Source organism: Stegostoma tigrinum, chromosome 31 (genome assembly GCF_030684315.1).
Source record: "Stegostoma tigrinum isolate sSteTig4 chromosome 31, sSteTig4.hap1, whole genome shotgun sequence".
NCBI classification, from domain to species: domain Eukaryota; kingdom Metazoa; phylum Chordata; class Chondrichthyes; order Orectolobiformes; family Stegostomatidae; genus Stegostoma; species Stegostoma tigrinum.
In genome coordinates this window covers 22259516-22279100 of record NC_081384.1, presented here as the reverse complement: position 1 = coordinate 22279100, position 19585 = coordinate 22259516, and the positions used below count along the sequence as shown (strand labels likewise).

Genomic DNA, 19585 nt, shown 5'->3' with positions numbered 1-19585 from the left:
TCACAAGCTGTCCACCTAGCTGGGAGCCAGTCACACAGATGTTGGCAGACAGGAGGCCTTTTTCATTGATGATTGGATGCTTATTCAGAAGCAACTCAGCTATTTGTTGCCACCCAAATCTTCACAGATACTCAGTCCTTGGTATCAGCTGGTCTGTCGCTAGGCTCTACTGTTTGAACCAGCAGCTATGTAAACAGCACTTACAATGAGGGTCAAATAACTTGCTTTTAATAATGTGTAGCAATCCTTCAAAAGACTTATCTTTAAAATCCTGATTTTCCCATTTTAATCAAAAATGCCACTAAAATTTTTTTTATAATCAGAAGAAGGTAATTCAGCACATTCTGTCTGTGCTGGTTCTCTGCAAGAGCATCTCAATTCATTTCACTTTCCCACCTTTTCCGTGTAATCCTGCAATCCTTGTCTGTGAGGTTATTAACCAATTATTTTTTGGAGGCCTTGAGAAATCTGCCATAGCCGTACTCCAAGAAGTACATTCCAGGTTCTAATCAGTCATAGCATTAAGAAGTGTTTTGCTAATGTCTCTGTGTCTTTTGCCAAACCTCACCACCATCTACAAGGCAGAAGCCTGGATTGTGATGGGTTAATCCCCATTTGTCTCGATGAGTGCATCTGCGATAACATTCAGGAAATTCAACACTATTTAGCAAAAAAAAGCTCACTTGATTGGCATCCCATTCAATGCATTTAATATTCATTCCCCCACCAGCAGCAGTCAGTGATAGCAGTGTGCAACATCAACAAGATGCAATGCACCAATTCACCAAGGCTCCATCAACTTTCAAAACTGATGGCCCCTACAACCAGAAGGACAAGGACATCAGATGCATGGAAACACCACCATCTGCAAATTGCCCTCCAAGCCACACAGCGACCAGATGTGAAACTATATCACCAGTCAGTCTCTATAGTTGGATCAAAATCCTACTACCTCTTTCTAACAATACTGTACTCGCCTGCTCTTCCTCTAGACTGCAGTAGTTCGGGAAGGCAGCTCACCACTTTCTACAGGCCAAATAGAGACAATCAAAAATTGTTGGCATAGCTAGTAACAACTATTGATGAATTTTAAAGACATTTTAAATTGCTGTCCTCTCTTTCCAGGTCTGCATCAAAGGAAACCCTTAGCCCCACATATGTAGAATAGACCACTTATTATTTTAAATATGCAAATTAAACTTCCTTTTATGTTGCTTTTCTCCCGTATGAATAGTTTCACCTTCTCCAATCTATCAAAAAAAATGAAATTCTTTAGAATTATTCTCATAAGTCTTCTCTGTCATCTCTCTAATGCCTTCATATCCTTCCCAAGGTATAGCATCTAGTCCAAAATCCTGGGTTTAAAAATTACCAGTTCTTTTAAAAATTGAATTTCAAGCTAAATATTGATATTTACTAAATCACTATGATTAAATTGTTGTCATTCAAATCCCTTGTCTGTCCATGGTCTCTGCAACTTCTGCTGACTTCCTAATTTCTTTGGCCAAAAGGCCCTTTCTGTGTTGTGGACCTCAATGACTCTATGAGAATATTTGTTTGACTGAATACAACTTCTGTTCTTGGTGTTATTAGAGCTGTGCTGACCCAAAGAAAAAAAAAGTTTGCCAGTTTTGTAGATCCCAAATAATTTAAGGGGATCTATTTTAAGAATTGTGGAAAGTGGGAAAGTTAATAAGTTTAGGTTTAGAATGGTTCCAAGTTCTCAAAGCAATTCAAAGGATACATATGACCATTTGAGAAGATTCCCAGTTTACCAGTTAAAAAGATTTGAAACTTAACTTCACACTTCATGTGAACGCACTTCATGTCACACTTCATATAATGTCCAGTCTGAGGGAGGCTTCACATCAAAAAAAAAGCACACCCAATCAGATCATGATCTGATTATGCAATTAAGTTGCAACCTTTCCTGACTGCTTGCAAAATCATCTCAGTGATTGATTTGTAACTATCATTGAAAATGATTTTCAATTAGCTTTTTGATAATGGTAAATTTTCTGTTTTTAATTGGATAACAGATCCAACATATAATTTTAATAAAAGTTACTATTAACATATACCAATATAACTTTATTTGTTCCTCCCAGTAATAAAATGTAAGTTTTTCTGAACTCGCAGGGATTATGCTATAGGCACGAAGTTAGTATCACCACACAGCACTGCACAGAAAGAGGACTCAAAATTAAACAAAAAACACTTGCAAAATTCATAATATTTATCAACAGAATAATAAAGTGATATTATATCTAGTCTGAGTGATCAAAATGCTCAATTTTCACATTTGTGGTTTAAATTATTTGGATTGCTAAATCACATCACCTTTTTGTAACTGTTGCAAGACACATAACATTCTCTTTGTAGCAAAGTATTCATAACCTAACTTTTATTATTACTTCATATTTGCACACGCAGCTGAGTTTATAATCCCTATGAATCAACTCAGATACTGATTTGATCCTTTACTGTAGGAGAAAAGTAAGACATTGTATAAATTCATAAATTAACATCTGTTTAAATATCTAAAATGATCTGCTACAATCTTTAGAAGACATTAGCAAATATGACCTTATTAATAATATGGCTGGATATAAATTGCATTTCATGCAAAATATGTACAACTAGTATGAAATTAGAACTTTCCTTGAAAAATTAAATAAGCTACAAAAAGCCAAAGTATTTACTCAAAGTCAAAATAGCAGGAATCTTCTGTGTGAATATTTATGTTCAAAAGCTTTTATTCCCTTAGGAATAATTAGGGGAACAGATTAAAATAAATCATGGTGTACTATATAGTACAGATGGATTAATAAAAGTATGTCTTTACTAGTTCAAAGAATCAGCACAGTGGGTTCAGTTAGCAGTTAATGATTAAAATATCATCAATTATATATCTTGGAGCTGAGATTTTCCTGGGTTTAAATGGTTTAATCACAAAGTGGATTATTTTCCTACTTCATGGATTTTATGTGGCTACTGACTTTCTACAATAGGCAGTGTGCAGTGTAATATATGCATAGAAGTGTAAAGTATCAGTTAATGGGTGGTAAAACGTCTCTTGTGTACTTCCACTTGGCTTGGAAGGAATGTGAATTCTATGTTTCTAAAACTTCAAGAACTGATGGGCCCAAAGAAGGAAGGGGTGGGAGCAGTGTGGGTGGATTCCCAATAACTGGTGACATCCTCCAACAATAGATATTTTCCTTATCAACATCAAAGATGTTAATGCATGCCTTTGGAGAGGATGGGTCTTGAGCACAGGCGTGCTAGTTCAGTGATGGGGATACTACCATTGAAGAAGGGGCACTACTATCTTACTCCAAGAGCACTATATCCCAACTAGATGATTGCCTGAACAGCTATTGAACATTCCTGCACTATAAGAATTTATGTGTGCTTTTAGAATAGTATCATAGCATGTGCTGAGAGGAATCGAACAAAATCCAGTAAAATGCCATTGGCCATGTTTATTTTCAGGATCCTTCAGGGGAGTCTTCGCAAATTAGTGGCTCCTGCGTTATTCATAGCATGTGATTGTAACATTGGTCATTCCCCACTCCTTTATGTTGTGGGCAGTTTTGCATCATTAGACAATCTCTCCAAATGTAGCATACCCTCTCTCCATATGTAGAATAATAGACAGTTGGTATTACCCAAGAACTGGTCACAAGTCTAAGGTCAGCCAAGTCTCTGTCCAATCATTAAGAGCAGAAACGAACAGACAAACCCCAATTGCTATTTCTGATTTATCGCTGACCAGCTACTACTTTATGGAATGCAATGTCTAATGTTATACCTGCTAAGAATAATAAATGATGCGAAATAAATCCGGGACGGAGTGGTGCTCAGTCGTGTAAAAACAAGGTGCGAGTAAGAAAAGAACATGAAACCAGGCAGGTGGAGTAAAATCACCAGGAAGTTATTCGGAGGCGGGAATCTGAAGTTGAGATATCATGTTCAGTTGTGTGTATGTTACAAATTGAAAATAGACCGATGTGTTCCACTATTTCGGGAGGTATAAGTGTTACACTTGATCCTACAAAAATAAGCACGCCGGCCGAGCAGGGATGTTCATCAATCATCCAATGTGGCTGGAAGTTAACACATTTCGTGCTTGTTTGTGGCAGGGGCCTTGACTTAAAAAGGCTCCCCCTTATTATATCAACTGAACTGTGTACCAGAATAGACATGCGCGAAAATATTTCTTTCGGAACTGGCACATATAATCTGCTCCCCCTTTCTTTACTGTCAGCGAGAGATGGAAAAACATTGGAAAAAGGACCCAATTTGACCTCTAATTGCGCTTTAAATTCTATACGGCCTTTTTAACGTCATTCACTGCTTTATTGTGCTGATCAAAGCTTCGTTTTTATTTGACCGTTTCTGTTATGCACAATATTTTGTTGCAATTGTTTGCTTTCTTATGTGCATCTCCTCATTAGCACTGTGTGAAATTCACCAAAGAAACATGTATTTAAAAATGATTTATCGATCACTTTATTTACCCTTTTCTAAAACAAAATTAGCAATTGCACTGATTACCATCCCTTTGCAACGTAATAAACATAGACATAGTTGGGCCATCCAACTGACAGAACATCTTACAATATTTTTTTTCCGCCAGCGAAGATTTATCTGTGATCACCAAGAGCAACTAACCCATTTAAATCTTTTTTTTCATGTTTACATTAAAGGTGATGAAACTGGCAGTAATCCTGGACGCTAGTGACCAGTAAGCGAATGTCACAAATATACGTGAGATTTAATTTGGCTTTTTGGGAAAAAAAGTTCTAAAATCATTAAAGACTGGTAAGGATAGAAAACGATTGGGACCTTAAGCAAAGAGAGAGTTGCTGAACGAATTCCATTTCTGCCTCTTTCATTGCTGGCACTTCCACTTAATAATGATACACTCCATCCTATTCGTGAACAGAATTATGTTGGAGGAGAGTATGAATTCATGAAAGTTATCAAGTACAATATCTTGAAATGTTAACGTTTAATTGCAGAGTTCGCAACAGGTTACTCCGGCATTAATTAGGGTAGACTATTTGCTGGCCATGACAAACAAAATAATTCACATTGGCCCAACCAGTGTGTGTATATCCGGGCCTTGCTCCCGCGAGTTCATTTTGAATCGCCGAACTTCTCGGCCACTTGTCATTCACTTACGCAGCAGCCAAGGTAACAGGGTCATTTCGCCTCCTCAAGAGATAAATGGCGGGAGCGGAGTGGTTCTGAAACCAGAGGTGGGGGGTGGTGAATGTGCGGAGCAACCGCAGGATTAGTGCCCTTCCTGTCTTCTCTCAGCTTGATGCAAATTCTTCCCAAACCTGCAAGCTAAAACACATATCTTGGTTATGTGATAGTTGGCCACTCTCCAGCACCACAAATGGAATAGACATAGCACTGACTTTCCAAAGTCAGCAGCAAAACAAAAACATGTTCATTTTTATTTGCGAAGAGGCGCGAGTGCGTGCTCATTTACAAGAGGACGCTCTGTTGTGTTTAGATTCTTTTGCACGATTTGAAACTCGAATTTGATTATATGTTTGCTTATGGGCTGTTATTTGTAAACTGCAGATCAAAAGTGCTGATTAGGAGGTGAACAATACATTAATGTTAATAATACGTTAAGGTTAACAAAACCATTGTGAGCGCTCCGTTATTTGAAGTAGAAAATTAAACATTAAATAATAATATGATTTGCTGAACAGCAATGTTTGTGGTCTTTGGTGTACTACTCGTGTTTGGTGTAATTAAAAATACAAATTAAGGTTTTAAAATTTGGTGTGACGAAATTACCAACAGAAAAGATGAGACAGCAGCGCGATGTAATATGTTGAACTGCGTATCTGTGATTCAAGGTGCTCTGTACATTGGTACTGTGTGAAGATGTAACAAAACGATAATCTGTGCGTCCATCTCGGGGCATTTTTTTTCTGAATGAATTGCGAACCACCACAAGCCAAACCTGTTTCACAAGATGGGGAGCGTCATGCCAATTGAATTTTGAAGAGCTTTGTAAATGTTTTAATCATTGGAAGCGCAGCTGCTTTCTGTTTACTGCTGATAAAGAGCTCAAACCGATCCAGTCGCGATTATAGTCATTTTTGTGCCATCAGAAAATGTTAATTGTGGCTGTGCAACACTGACGAAATTCGAAGCATCACAGGCGAAGAATGGGTAGCGAATTAATTTGAAAATTGGGCCCAAATCCACAGCACATCCCCAGCCCCGTATCCCACCTCCCCCCCCCCACCCCCACCCCGCCAGTAACTCTCCTCGCTGCACCCCCTCCAAAAACAATCTACTCGCCCATTCAATAATCGGTGTCTTTGCGGAATTCTCAGATCGGGACAGCGTCCGTTCTGTCGGTGTTAAAACTCCGGTGAACTAAGTGATGCCAATTGAAAACTAATAGCAATTCACCGTCCCAAATCACCAGTAAGAGCTCTAATTAAATTTGTTGTTTCGTTTACAAGCAAAGACTCGGCTAATGATTCGAATAATTGGATTCTATTTGTCCAATTCCAATTTGTGTTTTCCGCTATACTCGAGAGAAAAGTCCCCAATGGTTTCGGACCTAATTCTGCGATGAACAAACATTGCCACCCAAAACGGTTCAAACCTTTGGGCTTCTGTTTTGTGTTTTGGCTGGCTAGTGACGTGACTCGACCGGTCGCCTGTGCAGTCTCCCATTCCTCTTTCAACTGTGGAAATTCGACGTTTTAGGTAAATTTGTGTTCACTGCATTCGTTCATTTGAAAGGTTCTGCCCACCGTGTCTTAAGAGCTTAGGGCCCAGTTATTAAATTTGGTAATGCATAAGGGCAGTGCTTAAAAAAAGCTGCAAGAATCCATTTTAAAAGATGGTTTTAGTATTACAAATTTAAAGGCTGCATTTCACAACGAGCCAGTTAGTAGGTTTTACCAATGCGTGTGATCGATCCGCATTGGCATTCCTATTTGTTAGATTAAAATGGTAAAGTCATTTGAATTAGAGAACGCGTTCCAAAACAAAAAGGAATTGTATCGACAAAGTGCAAGCAACTGGAAGCGACAATAACTGAGTTCCATTTCTGAGACAACTTAAACTTGATTAATCGCGGCGAACGTGTAACTTTGTCTAGGCAGATGGGCATTTGTAAAGTGCTGTTTTCATGTTATTTCGTGTTGTGTTCATTGTAGGCAACACAGCTAGACGCACACTGCCTAAGGAGTGCACTGCTGCAAAGCCAAACACGGAAGAAACGTTTACAGTTAGAAGAAAGCGGCTGCTCTGCATTTTTCCCCTGTGTCATTACAGTTAAACTCAGTAATTTTCCTTAAGCCAAGGTTGCCCACTTTAACTTGACTCTGGCAATAGAAACCATATTTATCTTGATTAAAGAGCAGTATCTGGTTATGTGAATTATGAGAACCCTCTCTTGCCCAATCAAAAAGTCCAGTTTCTTTAGTGGATCTGAATGGGGCATTTATTATTTATGCCCATCTTACACCAAGCTTGTTGGTCTTGTTCTTAAAACGTATTAATTCGTTTCGAAGTCGTGCAGTGGGGGTGTTGAGACGCCTGGATGTCTGGTCTGACGTTCCCATGTCTAGTTATTAAAGCTTCTCTCCTTCTATTACTGCACATTGAAGCCTCAGCCTCCAATGCATGGCTCCAGGGCTCGCCTTTGTTCTTGCTTTATCCATAATTATAGCTTTTAAAAGAGGGTACCTTTCCTTTTCTCGGTGCTTCACCGTGTTATGACAACCACTTTGAATTGTCACCAAATGAATAACGTCTTGCCCTGCACGATTTGCTAATCTAGCGTTTAAAACTTATGCTTTGCAAAGCCAAGAAAGTATGTTTCTTTTAAAAAAGGCAAATACACAAGTAAACACAAGCGCAATGTTTTAACTTCCAGTAAGAAAACTATGCCTTCATCTTGTCCTTTCGTGCTGTAATGTGAATTTGCTTCTTTTTTGAAAAGTTATGTCCAGCATGTATGTGGGAATTTCTTAAACGTTATTCCATTTATTTGTGCTGGTCACATATTCTTGATGGAAGTATTTGTGGTGTTTGACTTGACTACATGCTCCCTCACTATAACACGGAGAAGGGCGTTAATTTTTTTTGAAATGTCGATTCAGTAACTTAGTTAAGGGTGGTCTGCCTGGATCAGCAAATGTGACTTTTCGTTCCCACTATGCTGCTTCCAAACCAAGTTTGCGAGAGATTTACACATACACTTCTGTCGGAATATATGTTCAAACTAGGGTGTGCAACTGACTTGCCATTAACGAGTCTTGTGTGTACGCACATGCAGCAATTGTCATCGTGTCCAGAGAATGTTAACTTTTATTACAAGTTTGTCTTTTGATGTCTTTTAAAAATCTGTCTCACTCTGACCTCCGCCAGAACGGTCCTCAAAGTACAAACTGACATTTCTGGAAGATGCTTGTTTTATTATCAGAGTTTACAGGCCCCATTAACATTTTCGGCCATTCAATTCATATCTCAAACTTCAGTGTTACAGTATTCAGGGAATAGATGTCACTTTTTTTAAAAAAAGGGGCCTGGGATTCAGTTTTCTTCACATCTTAATAAGCCTGTGGTTGGTAGGTGAAATTACGCATTTCTTCTGTTAGCCGTCGATGTGTCCAACAACTAAACGAAAAAAGAAGGTGCTTTTACAAAACATAAAGGTCCCAAATGTATCCATCATTTGGGCAGGGTCAAACGTTTCCACAATATTCGTTGTCTTTACCTGAACGCGGGTTTTGTCTTTAAAACGGCACGAAAACCAAAATTATGGTGAAATATTGAAGGAACTATTCTACATGGTTCAAAATTAAGCCTAATTATTGCAGGTAGTTTGCATTTCGCAAATAGTTTTATTTTGTTTTAGAAATGGATTTTAGAATCAGTTCAACATTAGCCTCTCACTATCATTCTATTGCATCACACGTGTACAACGAGCGGGGGAGTTATTTACTATGTCGCTTTTAAAGGGCACAAGTAAGGAAATAGCTTAATTTCCGCATTTTTCCCCGCATTTGATGCTTTAGATTGTGCAGAGGAGTATTCGATGCAGTAACCTTACGCAGAGACTGCAATACTGTAGGTCTGGTTTTGGCTGGATTGAAACAAATACATTCTCAACGCAAAGAATATAACAACTGTTCTGTATGAATTACTTTCTATTTAGAAAGGTCCCTTCACGGTGATCAAGGGCTCCGTCTGGATTGTAGTTTTAAGTGGGTTGAAGCATTCGAGGTTTGCAATCCCCACTCCGCTTTTTAGATTAATGTGATTTTTTTGCCAAAACTGGACAGAGTTTTTTTTAAAAATATGAATAATGAACTTCTCGCAAAGCTCTTAAAAATGGCTGATGGAAACGCGTCCTAACTCCAACAGTCTTAGGACGATAATGCACGTTATTTGGACAATTGTTCTTCGTCGTAAGGGCACGGGTGTATCTCAAACAATACCTGGGTACAAAGGAAGTATAGGACTTTTGATACTTCTGTAAACCAACCAAGTTTGGGAAATAGTTGCAAAGTGCGAAAAACACACAAAATATTGCTTTCAACGCAGAATAAAACAAAATGGGCAGGATGGATTTGCACAAGGTGGGGAGTAGCATTTCTCAAGTTGTGTACATGCAGATTACAAACATACGGGGAGGGTTAAGACCTTCTAGATAACTGTCTGTGCCTGGTTTGCTAAGTGAACTCCATTCCCCTATCAGAATAAATGTCGTCGAATTTTTCCATCAGATAAATTATTGTTTAAATTTTGCTGATGGTTGCTTAGTCTAAGTTATAAATTATTCCAGTCCAATTAAATGAAACACAATCATGCTTATTTTCACCCCGAATTCAACACATAGAAAGGTAAAATACTGGTGATGTTGGAAATCTGAAATAAAATCGGAAAAAAAATGAAGAAAAAACTGGATAGGTCTACGAGCATCTCTGGTGAACCATTCCAAAGAAAAGTCGTTAAACTTGAAACATTAACCCGGTTTCCCTCTCCACAGAATGCTGTCAGGCCTGCTGAGTATTTCCAACATTTAATTGAAAATACATACCGCCGCCCCCCCCCCCCCCCCCCATTTAAACTAGTGCAACCGCAGATCACACACCTCAGGATGGGAACTCAAACAGGAATATCAGAGGTTCCGCAAAATACTTGTTAACATTTAACTAAGACTCCTTCTGAATCTTTGTAAAGACTGGTTTAGAAGGTGACGCGTGGTACATTCAAAATAGCAAGTGTCCAACGCCAAGTTCATTTATTACCACTTCGTCGTACGGTTCTCAACTAACAAATTTAAGCCTTGCCATGCAGGATATTGACGTATAGGCAAGATACAGTTGCTTATCAAGCTACAGTCTTTGTGCATTTTAATTGACATCACACCAGTGCAAATTTCCCACATCCAATCGTACTTCATCTAAAAATGTCGCTAGTCTTCATATTACTGACATTATAATTAAAAAAAAACAGAACATCCTGGAGAAACTCAGCGGGTCTGGTACATTTTGAGTTCAGTCTGGCTCTTCGGAACACCGAAATGATGATATCTTTGTCACCCGTGTTTCCCAATCAGTTTCCAATTTGGAATGAATAATATTCCAGTTTTCTCAAATCGCCCCGAACTCATTAGTTGAAAGCCTTATATTTTATATATTTTTTTAAAAGAAAGCAAGCAAAATCGCGAAAATTACCCCCAATTTCCGCAGACTGGTTGCACCTGTTATATAATTAACTATTTAACAGTCCGCTTCTCTCTTTTGTGAGTGCGAATCTTTTCTCTGCCTGGTTTTGAATGGCCGTTCCTGGTGCATTTGGGAGGCTGCAAATCATCTTCTCAGCGGGAGAAAGCAAACGTAGCGAACGGGACGGGGGTTTCACAATGAGGGCTTATTCATGCTGCACAGATCAGCAGTAATTACGGGCCGTTAGAAGGCAAGAAATTGTTAAATACTGACTACACCCCGCAGCGTTCTTTTATTTAAAAAAGCCGTTTAAAAGCAGTACTGGAACAACGACAAAGTATACACATAAAGGCAACACGCTCCAAGACAAGGCTTGGTGGGGGTTGGGGGGCGGGGGGGGGGCGGGTGTTTCGATTCACAAAACCCCTGAGTTTTGTCCACACATGTCAACATTCACCTGTTCAGATCACTCCGTGCCTGAGGTTTCGGCAAAACCAGCCGATATTTGAACAGTGGAAAGCGAGGATTTTAATCGTAACAGGAAGCTTTTCCTCTCTCTCTCTCTCTCTCTCCCTCTCTGCATTGCCTGGACCCACTCTCAAGATGAAAAAAACACTCAGGCCACTAAAAAGTAATAAATTATAATCTGGAAGGTTCGCTACGAACCTTTTTAAGTTACCCTCCTACCCAATCCCCAACGTTTTATTCTGTGTTGGGAAAGAGATATCCCAGTTATTTTCATGGTCCACTTATGGGTAGACACTAAATTTTAAGCAGGGTGGCGATCCTCCAGTTGTATTTATTAAACAGTTTGGGAATCAGAAATTCAATTTTTTTAAATTTGTTTTTGTTTGGAAAAGGCGACAAATAAATTCAATTCAGCATCGGATTTTTTGCACTCTTAATAAGACGTTAAAGATCGGTTGAGCGGTTCGTATTGTACAGTTCCCAGACCATCGGAAGATCGAATTTCTTTCTCGCGTGTTCCGTTCCGAGGTTAACAAGCAAAGCAAACAAAGAAAATCTCAGGCTCTCCGCATGCTTTCCAGCGTCCTTGAACCCTCCGGTCGGTGAAGCGGAAGCTCAGGTAGCGCTTTCATGCATTTCATAGCCGTCACCCAAAGCTGTCACAGCCCTTCCCATCATCTCCCACTGACACGTGTGTCTAAAAAAAAGTTTTTCTGTTGGTTTTCCAACATCTCAATGAAAATTCGTTCACCCTGTGTGCAAATGTCGTTTATAATTAACTCTCTCTCTCTCTATATATATATATAAATATATTCACCTATTCCAACCCGCCATCGCCTTGACAATATTAGCAGCTACTTAAAATCAAATTGATCAAAAAAAATCCGAGCACTGATCCGCTAATCGCCCCTTAATTTACTGACGCGCCAGAAGTGAAATGAACGTAGCGGTAACAGAGAGGAGAGAGAACAATGTACATAAATTAGTAAACGATCTTGACTTGTTAAAACCAAGTTCCGGAAACTTGTCCCACCTATATTCACCAAGACTGAATCAAATGATCAATGCGAGCCTTGACTCTGACGGGACAAATACCTGGTGTGACCGAGACACGAGGCTTCAAGGACGGCAGTGACAGCGCCTGACAATTCGCCGCTTTGTCACAGGACTAAAGATATTTATAGTTGAAGTGGGTATCACATGAGAATGTCATTTACATCGGTGCATTGATTAACAGATAGCGGAAGAGACCAGGTCTAATTAAGGGGTAACGTATAAGGTAAATGTCCTAAATCGCACTTTAAAATGCAATTTCTTTGCGTGTTTTCCTCCACCGCTGAAGCTTTTTACAAGGTAATGAAACAGATAGATGAGAGGCCGAGGGAATACACAGCTACTAATAAGTGCCATTCTAAACACCATGCTCCGTAACTGGCGGTATACTGTTTCGAGGCCATTTTCACCATTTTTAAATGAAAAGGCATCCTGCCTCTCTAGTAGATTGCAGTTTTGCATTTGAAACGCAAACTTTCAGATCGTGGCGGCATCTACAAGGTTTTTACCTACCTATACTCGTATTCCCACCCCCAATCTCTGCTTCCCCTCCTCCTCAAAAAAAATTTCCTCGTTTTACTGCTCCCTCCTCACTCAATTTCAAACTCAACCTCGAGTCGCGGTTACTAAGCTGCGTTATCTGTTGATGGCTAGGAGTTCGCCGACTCACCGGGTGTTTGTTTATCAGGCCTGTCATCTTCCCAGCACCCACCCAACCCCCCCAATCAACCCACACCACCCCCACCCACCACCATTTCCCCCCTATCTTCACCTCTCCCCCATCCCATAACCCGAAACTCAGCTTCCCCACCCAAAGGACACATTGTGGCTGCTGCCCACAGGACAATTTCTTCGCATGTTTTCCTATGTGTGTGAAAGAGAGAGAGAGAGAGAGAGAGATTGTCTGCCGGTTATCTGGGACGGACGGGGCTGCTAGTTGCTGAAGCTGGAGCTCTCATTAACTGAGTCCTAATTAAAGTTAATTAGGATCGCCGCCGGCGAGATGATGTAATACGCCCGTCGTCCAATCATACGGCAGGAGACAGCCAATTGGATACGTTGGCATATCAGATCCATATGCATGAAGCAGCCATGCAAATCCAGAAGTTTTCCTGAATTTCACGGGGAATTCTCTCAACTTAAACCCCTGTATTTTTTTCGACTCAGCCGACAAGCGGGAAATTCGCCTCTGCTCGGGAAAATCGAGGGAGAAGACGCCTGGATTGGGTTTTGGCGAGCAGCCCCTGGGTCAGTTTCATGTGGCGCGTCAATTCCTTGTCAATTTCCTGCACGCTGGTAATTCCTAGTCAGTCCCGTGCACTTCCTCGTTAATGATGACTATGACCGCGATGGCTGACGGGCTGCTAGCACCAGACTCATCTAAATCGGCCTTTCTGGAGTTTGGTCATCCCGCTCAGCAGTCATCCCCTGGCATGTCTCATGGACACTACCCGGTGCACGGCCTGCACTCCAGCGGACACTCCCAACACGATGGCTCTTACTCCGGCGCCTCTTCGTACGGCAGGTCGCTGGGTTATCCGTACCCGAGCTCAGTTAGCAACCACGCACCCAATCCGTACATGCCCTACCAGAACAGCAGCACTTTGGGGCACACCAGGTTAGAAGACACAGGTAAGAAAGCGGGCTCCGGCCGGCGACTTCAAACTTCTTGTGTAAAGAAAGCAATGTTTGCGATCGCATTCCCCCGCAGTTTCTGTCGTCACGCTGCAAGTCTAGAGTCAAAGCCTTTTGGAGAGAGTGCGCTGCTGAGATTTGAAAGGCCTCGCTGATGAAATTATTTATATATTCGTTTTTAAAAATTGCTGCCTTTAAATAGACGACTGCAATTGGACAAAACCGGTGTTGGGCAAACATGAGCTGGGTACGACTCTTCCCTTTCCTGCCCAAATAGTCACATTCACGTATTAGCGCTACGGCTATAATTGTTTGCCGAGAGATCCACTTTTGGCCAAGAAATTGAGCGACTGGGCTGGTTGTAGAAGTGTATCATTACATTGAGCGGTCGACGGAAATATTCACGATTTGAAGACAATGCAAATAAATGGTGTTTTTGTGTGTGTATGTGTGAAGTAGAGGCACCTCCGAGTGAGGGAGAAACACGCAGATATCAGAATTGAGTTTCTGCAGCGCGTCCAGCACCAAACTTCGGTTCCAAACATTACTTCCTTTCTCCATCTCTGGTTATCACTCACATTGTTAAACTCTTGTCTTTAATGGGGTCATCTATTCACGGCTGTATGAGTACCAAAATGTTTGATATGTTTCCTTTTTTTTGAAAAGGAGTGGGTTGTTGTGGAGAGCGGATCGTGTTTTAGAACTGATGGTCCCTAAATTATATTCTTTCTACTCACTCCAAGAGCACGAGAAATCGACTGTAATCGAAAATGGGGAAATACGATTGAATGGCAAAGGGAAAAAAATCCGAAAGCCAAGGACCATTTACTCGAGTCTTCAACTACAAGCTCTGAATCACCGCTTCCAACAGACACAGTATTTGGCGCTGCCAGAGAGAGCAGAGTTAGCAGCTTCTCTGGGACTCACACAGACACAGGTAGGGTGCCAGATAAGTCTCCCCTTTTACAGGATTGAGAGTCCATTTTGTTTTTTTGTTGTTTCGTTTTAAAGCACAGTCTCTTTGTTCTTGAGTAAAAATACACAGGCCATCCGTCGTGTTTCAAAACTTGTTCAAACCTAGCCTCTTCTGACAAACATAGATGTGTCCTCAAAACGTAAAATAAAATCCTCACCCGTCTCTATTGGTGGTTTACTAAAGGGGATGGAATTCGTCTAATTAGAATTGAGTGAGGAACTAAATTTTAAAAAGGAAGAATAATAAACATGACAGCCTTGGAATCCTTACAAGGTTCACTCCAGGTCTGAACGCATTTAAAGCTGCAAGGGAGCTGGAATGTGTGTGGAATATCTCCCCTCATGTTCACTAAATGACAGCGTGTGCTGTTGAGATGCAAGATGTGGCGTGGTCTGAAACGTGTATCCCCTGGTTTTAAAAAAAACTGCACAGGATCTAATTACAAGACTTTGTATGCGCGATGCTGCTTTAGAGAAGTTTCCTTTTTGGATTTTGTTTTTGTATAGAGGGTGTGGCGTTGGAAAATTCTGTCATGTAGAGAAGCCTCTGTCCCTTCAAAGGCCGATTATTTTTTCTGGGGGAGGGGTGGAATGTTTGGGGATTGTTGCAAAAGAAAGCGCTCATCGTTTATGCGTCGACTTCATGTCGAAAGGTTTTTTAATAAAACGGGGTGCAGCTTAATAACTGTTCTCCAAGAAGTTCAATCATTTGTTTTGTGATTGGAAGTTCAGGGCGGAATAGTGCATTTTCAGGGGCCACATGACCGCTGTGCTTTTATTTCACTGTCACTATCACGGGTTTTAAAAATATACCCAAATTCACCTATCCAAAATGGCCGTCTGCAATGAAAAGATAACAATTTCCAACACCCCAAATTTATTCCAGTCCATTAGACAAATCCATACTGCAAGGATTCACAAAGGACGCGTCGCTTCCTCCACACAAATAAAAGCATCACTTGTTTCAACGACCCTCAGTAAACCAGCCCGTTGGGTCACTCTCTGCCTTCAGCCTTATACAAATACAACAGGCTATCCACTCATGAGTGAGGTATCAACGATGCTTCATATAGACAGCCCCTTCAAATTTCTTCTACTGTTATTAATTGGGCATTCTTATAGCGGACTGAATATATGCAAAAAGGAAATTTCGAAACAAATTAATACCCTCCAAGTAATATCTGCGTACAGGAAAAAAAGTCTAACTTATTTTCGCATTCGGCTATTTTATTTCTGATCTTTAATTCGCACATTTGAAAGTGTACTTTGCTTGACTTGACCTTTTCCAGTTTGAATAGGCCAAACGCAGTTATCCAGAACTATTATTGGAGAGACAGTTCAAACCTGTTTCGGACAAAGTCTCTGTCACACCATATTGTTAAAATATATATGTCAGCGAGTCATAGGGGAAGCATTTGGACTCGGAAAGTGTAAATTATACGTAGAATTGACCCGTATTATCACAGTCCCTACTTGCCAAATAAATGCCATTTGATTCAATTGTCTGTGTGTATTTCAATTATTGGTGCATTATTTCTTTAAAATGTCATACGGATTTAGCGACAGCCTTTTGTTTCAGCTAGTAAAGATTAGCAATCAAATTGTTGCAACAAATTTAGCGGACTTTCAAAACCTTTTACTGAGAACAACTGAAGGAATTATAGCTTGCACACATTTAAGAAAACTGAACACTGCTGTCTTCCAAACTCTGAGTAACTTTGGGTGCTTGTTCTGTGCTCGAGTTTTTTTTCTAATCGTCCTGTGGACAATTTGCCCAGTAGCAGTTGAACAGTTAAACTAGACAGGTAACATATTCGTCAACGACACTTTGACATTGGCTGTGTGTCTGAATCATAAATGCGCGCAAGGAATTAGAAATAATCACAAGGTATTTCCAAATGGGAAGATCTTGCGAATAACGTCTTTATCCGGTTTATGTAAAAGTTCAAAGAATCTATACATTGTGCAATGCAGATCCCACGGCCTACATGAAAGCACCAAGTCGTTGGCTAAAGCCATTAATAATTGGACGCTGGGTAGATTAGTAAAATTAATTTGTAACCAAAATAGTGATTTTTGTGGATTTGTAATGCTGATTAAACGTTCAGAGATGTTGCATTCATTTGTTGACTTTTTTAATGTCACTTTCTTCTCCCTGAAGTGTTGGAGCAAGAGGAAAAATAGACAGTGGTCTCCTTGAGTTTTGCTCTTTTATTTAACAATCTAATCTTGCCTGAGGACCTAGGGCCTGCATCAAGTCGTTTTCATTTGCGAAAGATTTGAAAACCTCCAAATAGGCAAGGACGTGGGGTAACGTGGGGTTTTCAATGCAAGTTAAATCGCCATGAGCCAAATTCCTAAAATGCCACAGGTCTCTGCCTCTAAGAGGATACCTTTAACTTCAAATTAAACTGTGGCAACTTTACTACGGAAGCAAGTTTTTGCTTCCTACCATTGCTTGAACGTGTGTTACTTAATACAAATTCCTAATTGGTTTGAAAAGAAGCTGTACTTTTTAGTTTAGACAGTCGCATCTCATCTTGATTTGGGTTTAAAACCGCCAGGGCACTCCGTGTTAGCTTATGTCATTTTGCACTTTCCCATTGAAACCTTTCATAGCGACGCTATCTGAATCTTTAATATGCATATACTCAATTGCTTTTGAAGTTTCTGAATGTGAATGCAGTCATTATTTACTCATGGTCTTTTTTTCAGATGCACCTGAACATTCGGGCAACAATGGTTTGACAATATCATTGGCAATCGGCTGCAGTAGCTTATAGTCTTGTGTATATAACAAATTAATCCATTATGAGCATTAACAAATGTGAAACCAGTTAGTTTTTTACAAAATAAACTTAACGCATTAAAATCTAAATGGGAGTGCTTTTGGGGACGTTTTGGCGAGATGACTTGCGAATGGATAAACACATGGACAATCCATTTTTATTCATTTATAAACAAAACAGTGGACTCGATGGCATTCTGCAAAAGCCGAATGCGCTGAGTTAGTACGTTAGCTTAGCAGTACGGTAAAATATGATGCGCTTGTTTTTCATTTTATTTCAGGTGAAAATCTGGTTCCAGAATAAGCGCTCCAAATACAAGAAATTGATGAAACACAGTTCCAATGTGCAAGAAGGCGACCACCTGCCCACCTCTGCTGCTTTGTCTCCGTGTTCGCCCAATATCCCACCAGTCTGGGACGTTCCCATGCCAAATAAGGGCTCCACTATGCCGCCGAACAGCTACATTAACAGTTTTGGGTCATGGTACCCACCGCCCCACCAGGACACCATGCCAAGACCCCAAATGATGTGATTAACCCAGAGTACAATAATTCCCACAAACTCTTTAAAAACACTCAAAACAATCTGTCACACGATTTCAAATAGTCTTATGGACGAGAAAAGGCGACTGAATCGAGATAACAATGACATTATGCTTTCAGTCGTATCCTAATAGTTTTGTGCCAGAAATACAATGGGTATATAGAGTCAAACTCCTCTAACGAGTGCTACGCAAACTTGTACGATGTTTGTAATTCTATTGGAGTAGTTTGATGTATCTATAATCTACGTTGTGAATTCTAAAAAAAATTTTTATACCTGTTCTACTAAACTCAATGTTAGTGTTTTAAACCTTTTTTTAAACTCGAGGATGCAAATCCTTCTTAGTTGGGCCAAGTGCATAGGCTGTATTTCAGGCATTTACCGACAAACTATCCATTCTCTTCTTTGGGCTCTTACCATATCAGCTTTCTTTATTGTGTACTTTTTATTTAATTACCGTAATTCAAGCTTGAAGCATGAAAGTGTCATTTGCCATATATAGCTTCAGTCAGACAGAGCTGCAAACACCTGGTTAATTGAAGAGTATGCGGTTGGAATATTCAGGTTTTCTCCTTTTTTTTTATTTACAAAAAGGATCTGTTTAATGTGAAGTGAATTTGGTAAATGCAAGTACATACAATCACCAAACCGTTTATAATCGGAATGGTTCAGCAAGTATGGGAATTCACAATGGATTATACGGTATCGCTAAAAAAAGTGCCGGTTTTGATTGTTGATCAGAAATTCCTTTGAATTTCTGTGGGGGGGGGGGGGCGAAACAATACCTCAAGCGTTAGAATATTTCTTGAAAATAGCTATCTTTCCGGCATTTCCTTTTCTTTTCCTTTAAAAACAATATCCGTTTGATTTGCACTGTAAAGAATTGAACCGGGCTAGTCTAAACTTCCATTTCCATTGAGATCACCAATTTGCAGAACTGCTCTGGGCAGTAGTTCAGCCTGCGGTGCCATGTTCAAATCTTTCAAGGGTTAAAATTAACTGGAGGCGGAAGCCTCTAGAATGGGTCGTTCTCATCGTTTGCAACAGGGCCCACTCTGTGCCCACCCCTCTAGTTCCTCAAGAGGAAACAATACTGTTCACAATGAACGTGGCATGATACAAGAGATGAGGAAGAACGTGTTTTTTTAAAATTTGAAATACAGCCTATGTTGTGAAATAAAGGGTTATGCTTATCTCTCCCAAGCAATATGAAGGTAAACGATTTCTTGGAGAAAAGAGAGCGAGAGACCATTACGTGTGTATATATTGTTAAATTAGTTGTAAATAGTGCATATGTATTATGTCTCATTATTCTAAGTAAAACCCGTGTCAACGCGTTCAGTCGATCTAATTCGAACAAATATGGCTACTCAATTTAATAGTACGTTTCTC

The 19585-nt window shown here is 40.1% G+C and overlaps 1 protein-coding gene and 1 long non-coding RNA gene across 10 annotated transcripts in view; one reads left to right on the top strand and one right to left on the bottom strand.

Moving 5' to 3' along the window:
* Window positions 1-19585, bottom strand: part of LOC125466334 (uncharacterized) — an 86528-nt gene that overhangs the window by 63514 nt on the left and 3429 nt on the right. For all 8 annotated transcript variants that reach the window (XR_007250431.2, XR_009442841.1, XR_007250435.2 and 5 more), the window contains exon 3: window positions 5191-5358. This is a non-coding gene — a long non-coding RNA (uncharacterized LOC125466334). The remainder of the gene's footprint in view (window positions 1-5190; window positions 5359-19585) is intronic.
* On the top strand, window positions 12222-18966 carry LOC125466333 (homeobox protein DLX-6-like). 2 transcript variants are annotated; one of them, XM_048560700.2, is made up of 4 exons: window positions 12222-12477; window positions 13419-13883; window positions 14630-14823; window positions 17931-18966. In XM_048560700.2, the coding sequence occupies exons 2-4, from the start codon at window positions 13583-13585 to the stop codon at window positions 18180-18182; spliced, it is 747 nt and encodes a 248-aa protein (XP_048416657.1). In that variant the 5' UTR covers window positions 12222-12477; window positions 13419-13582; the 3' UTR covers window positions 18183-18966. The 2 variants fall into 2 exon arrangements, with proteins under 2 accessions (XP_048416657.1, XP_048416656.1); XM_048560699.2 differs by lacking the exon at window positions 12222-12477 and having other exon boundaries at window positions 13311-13883.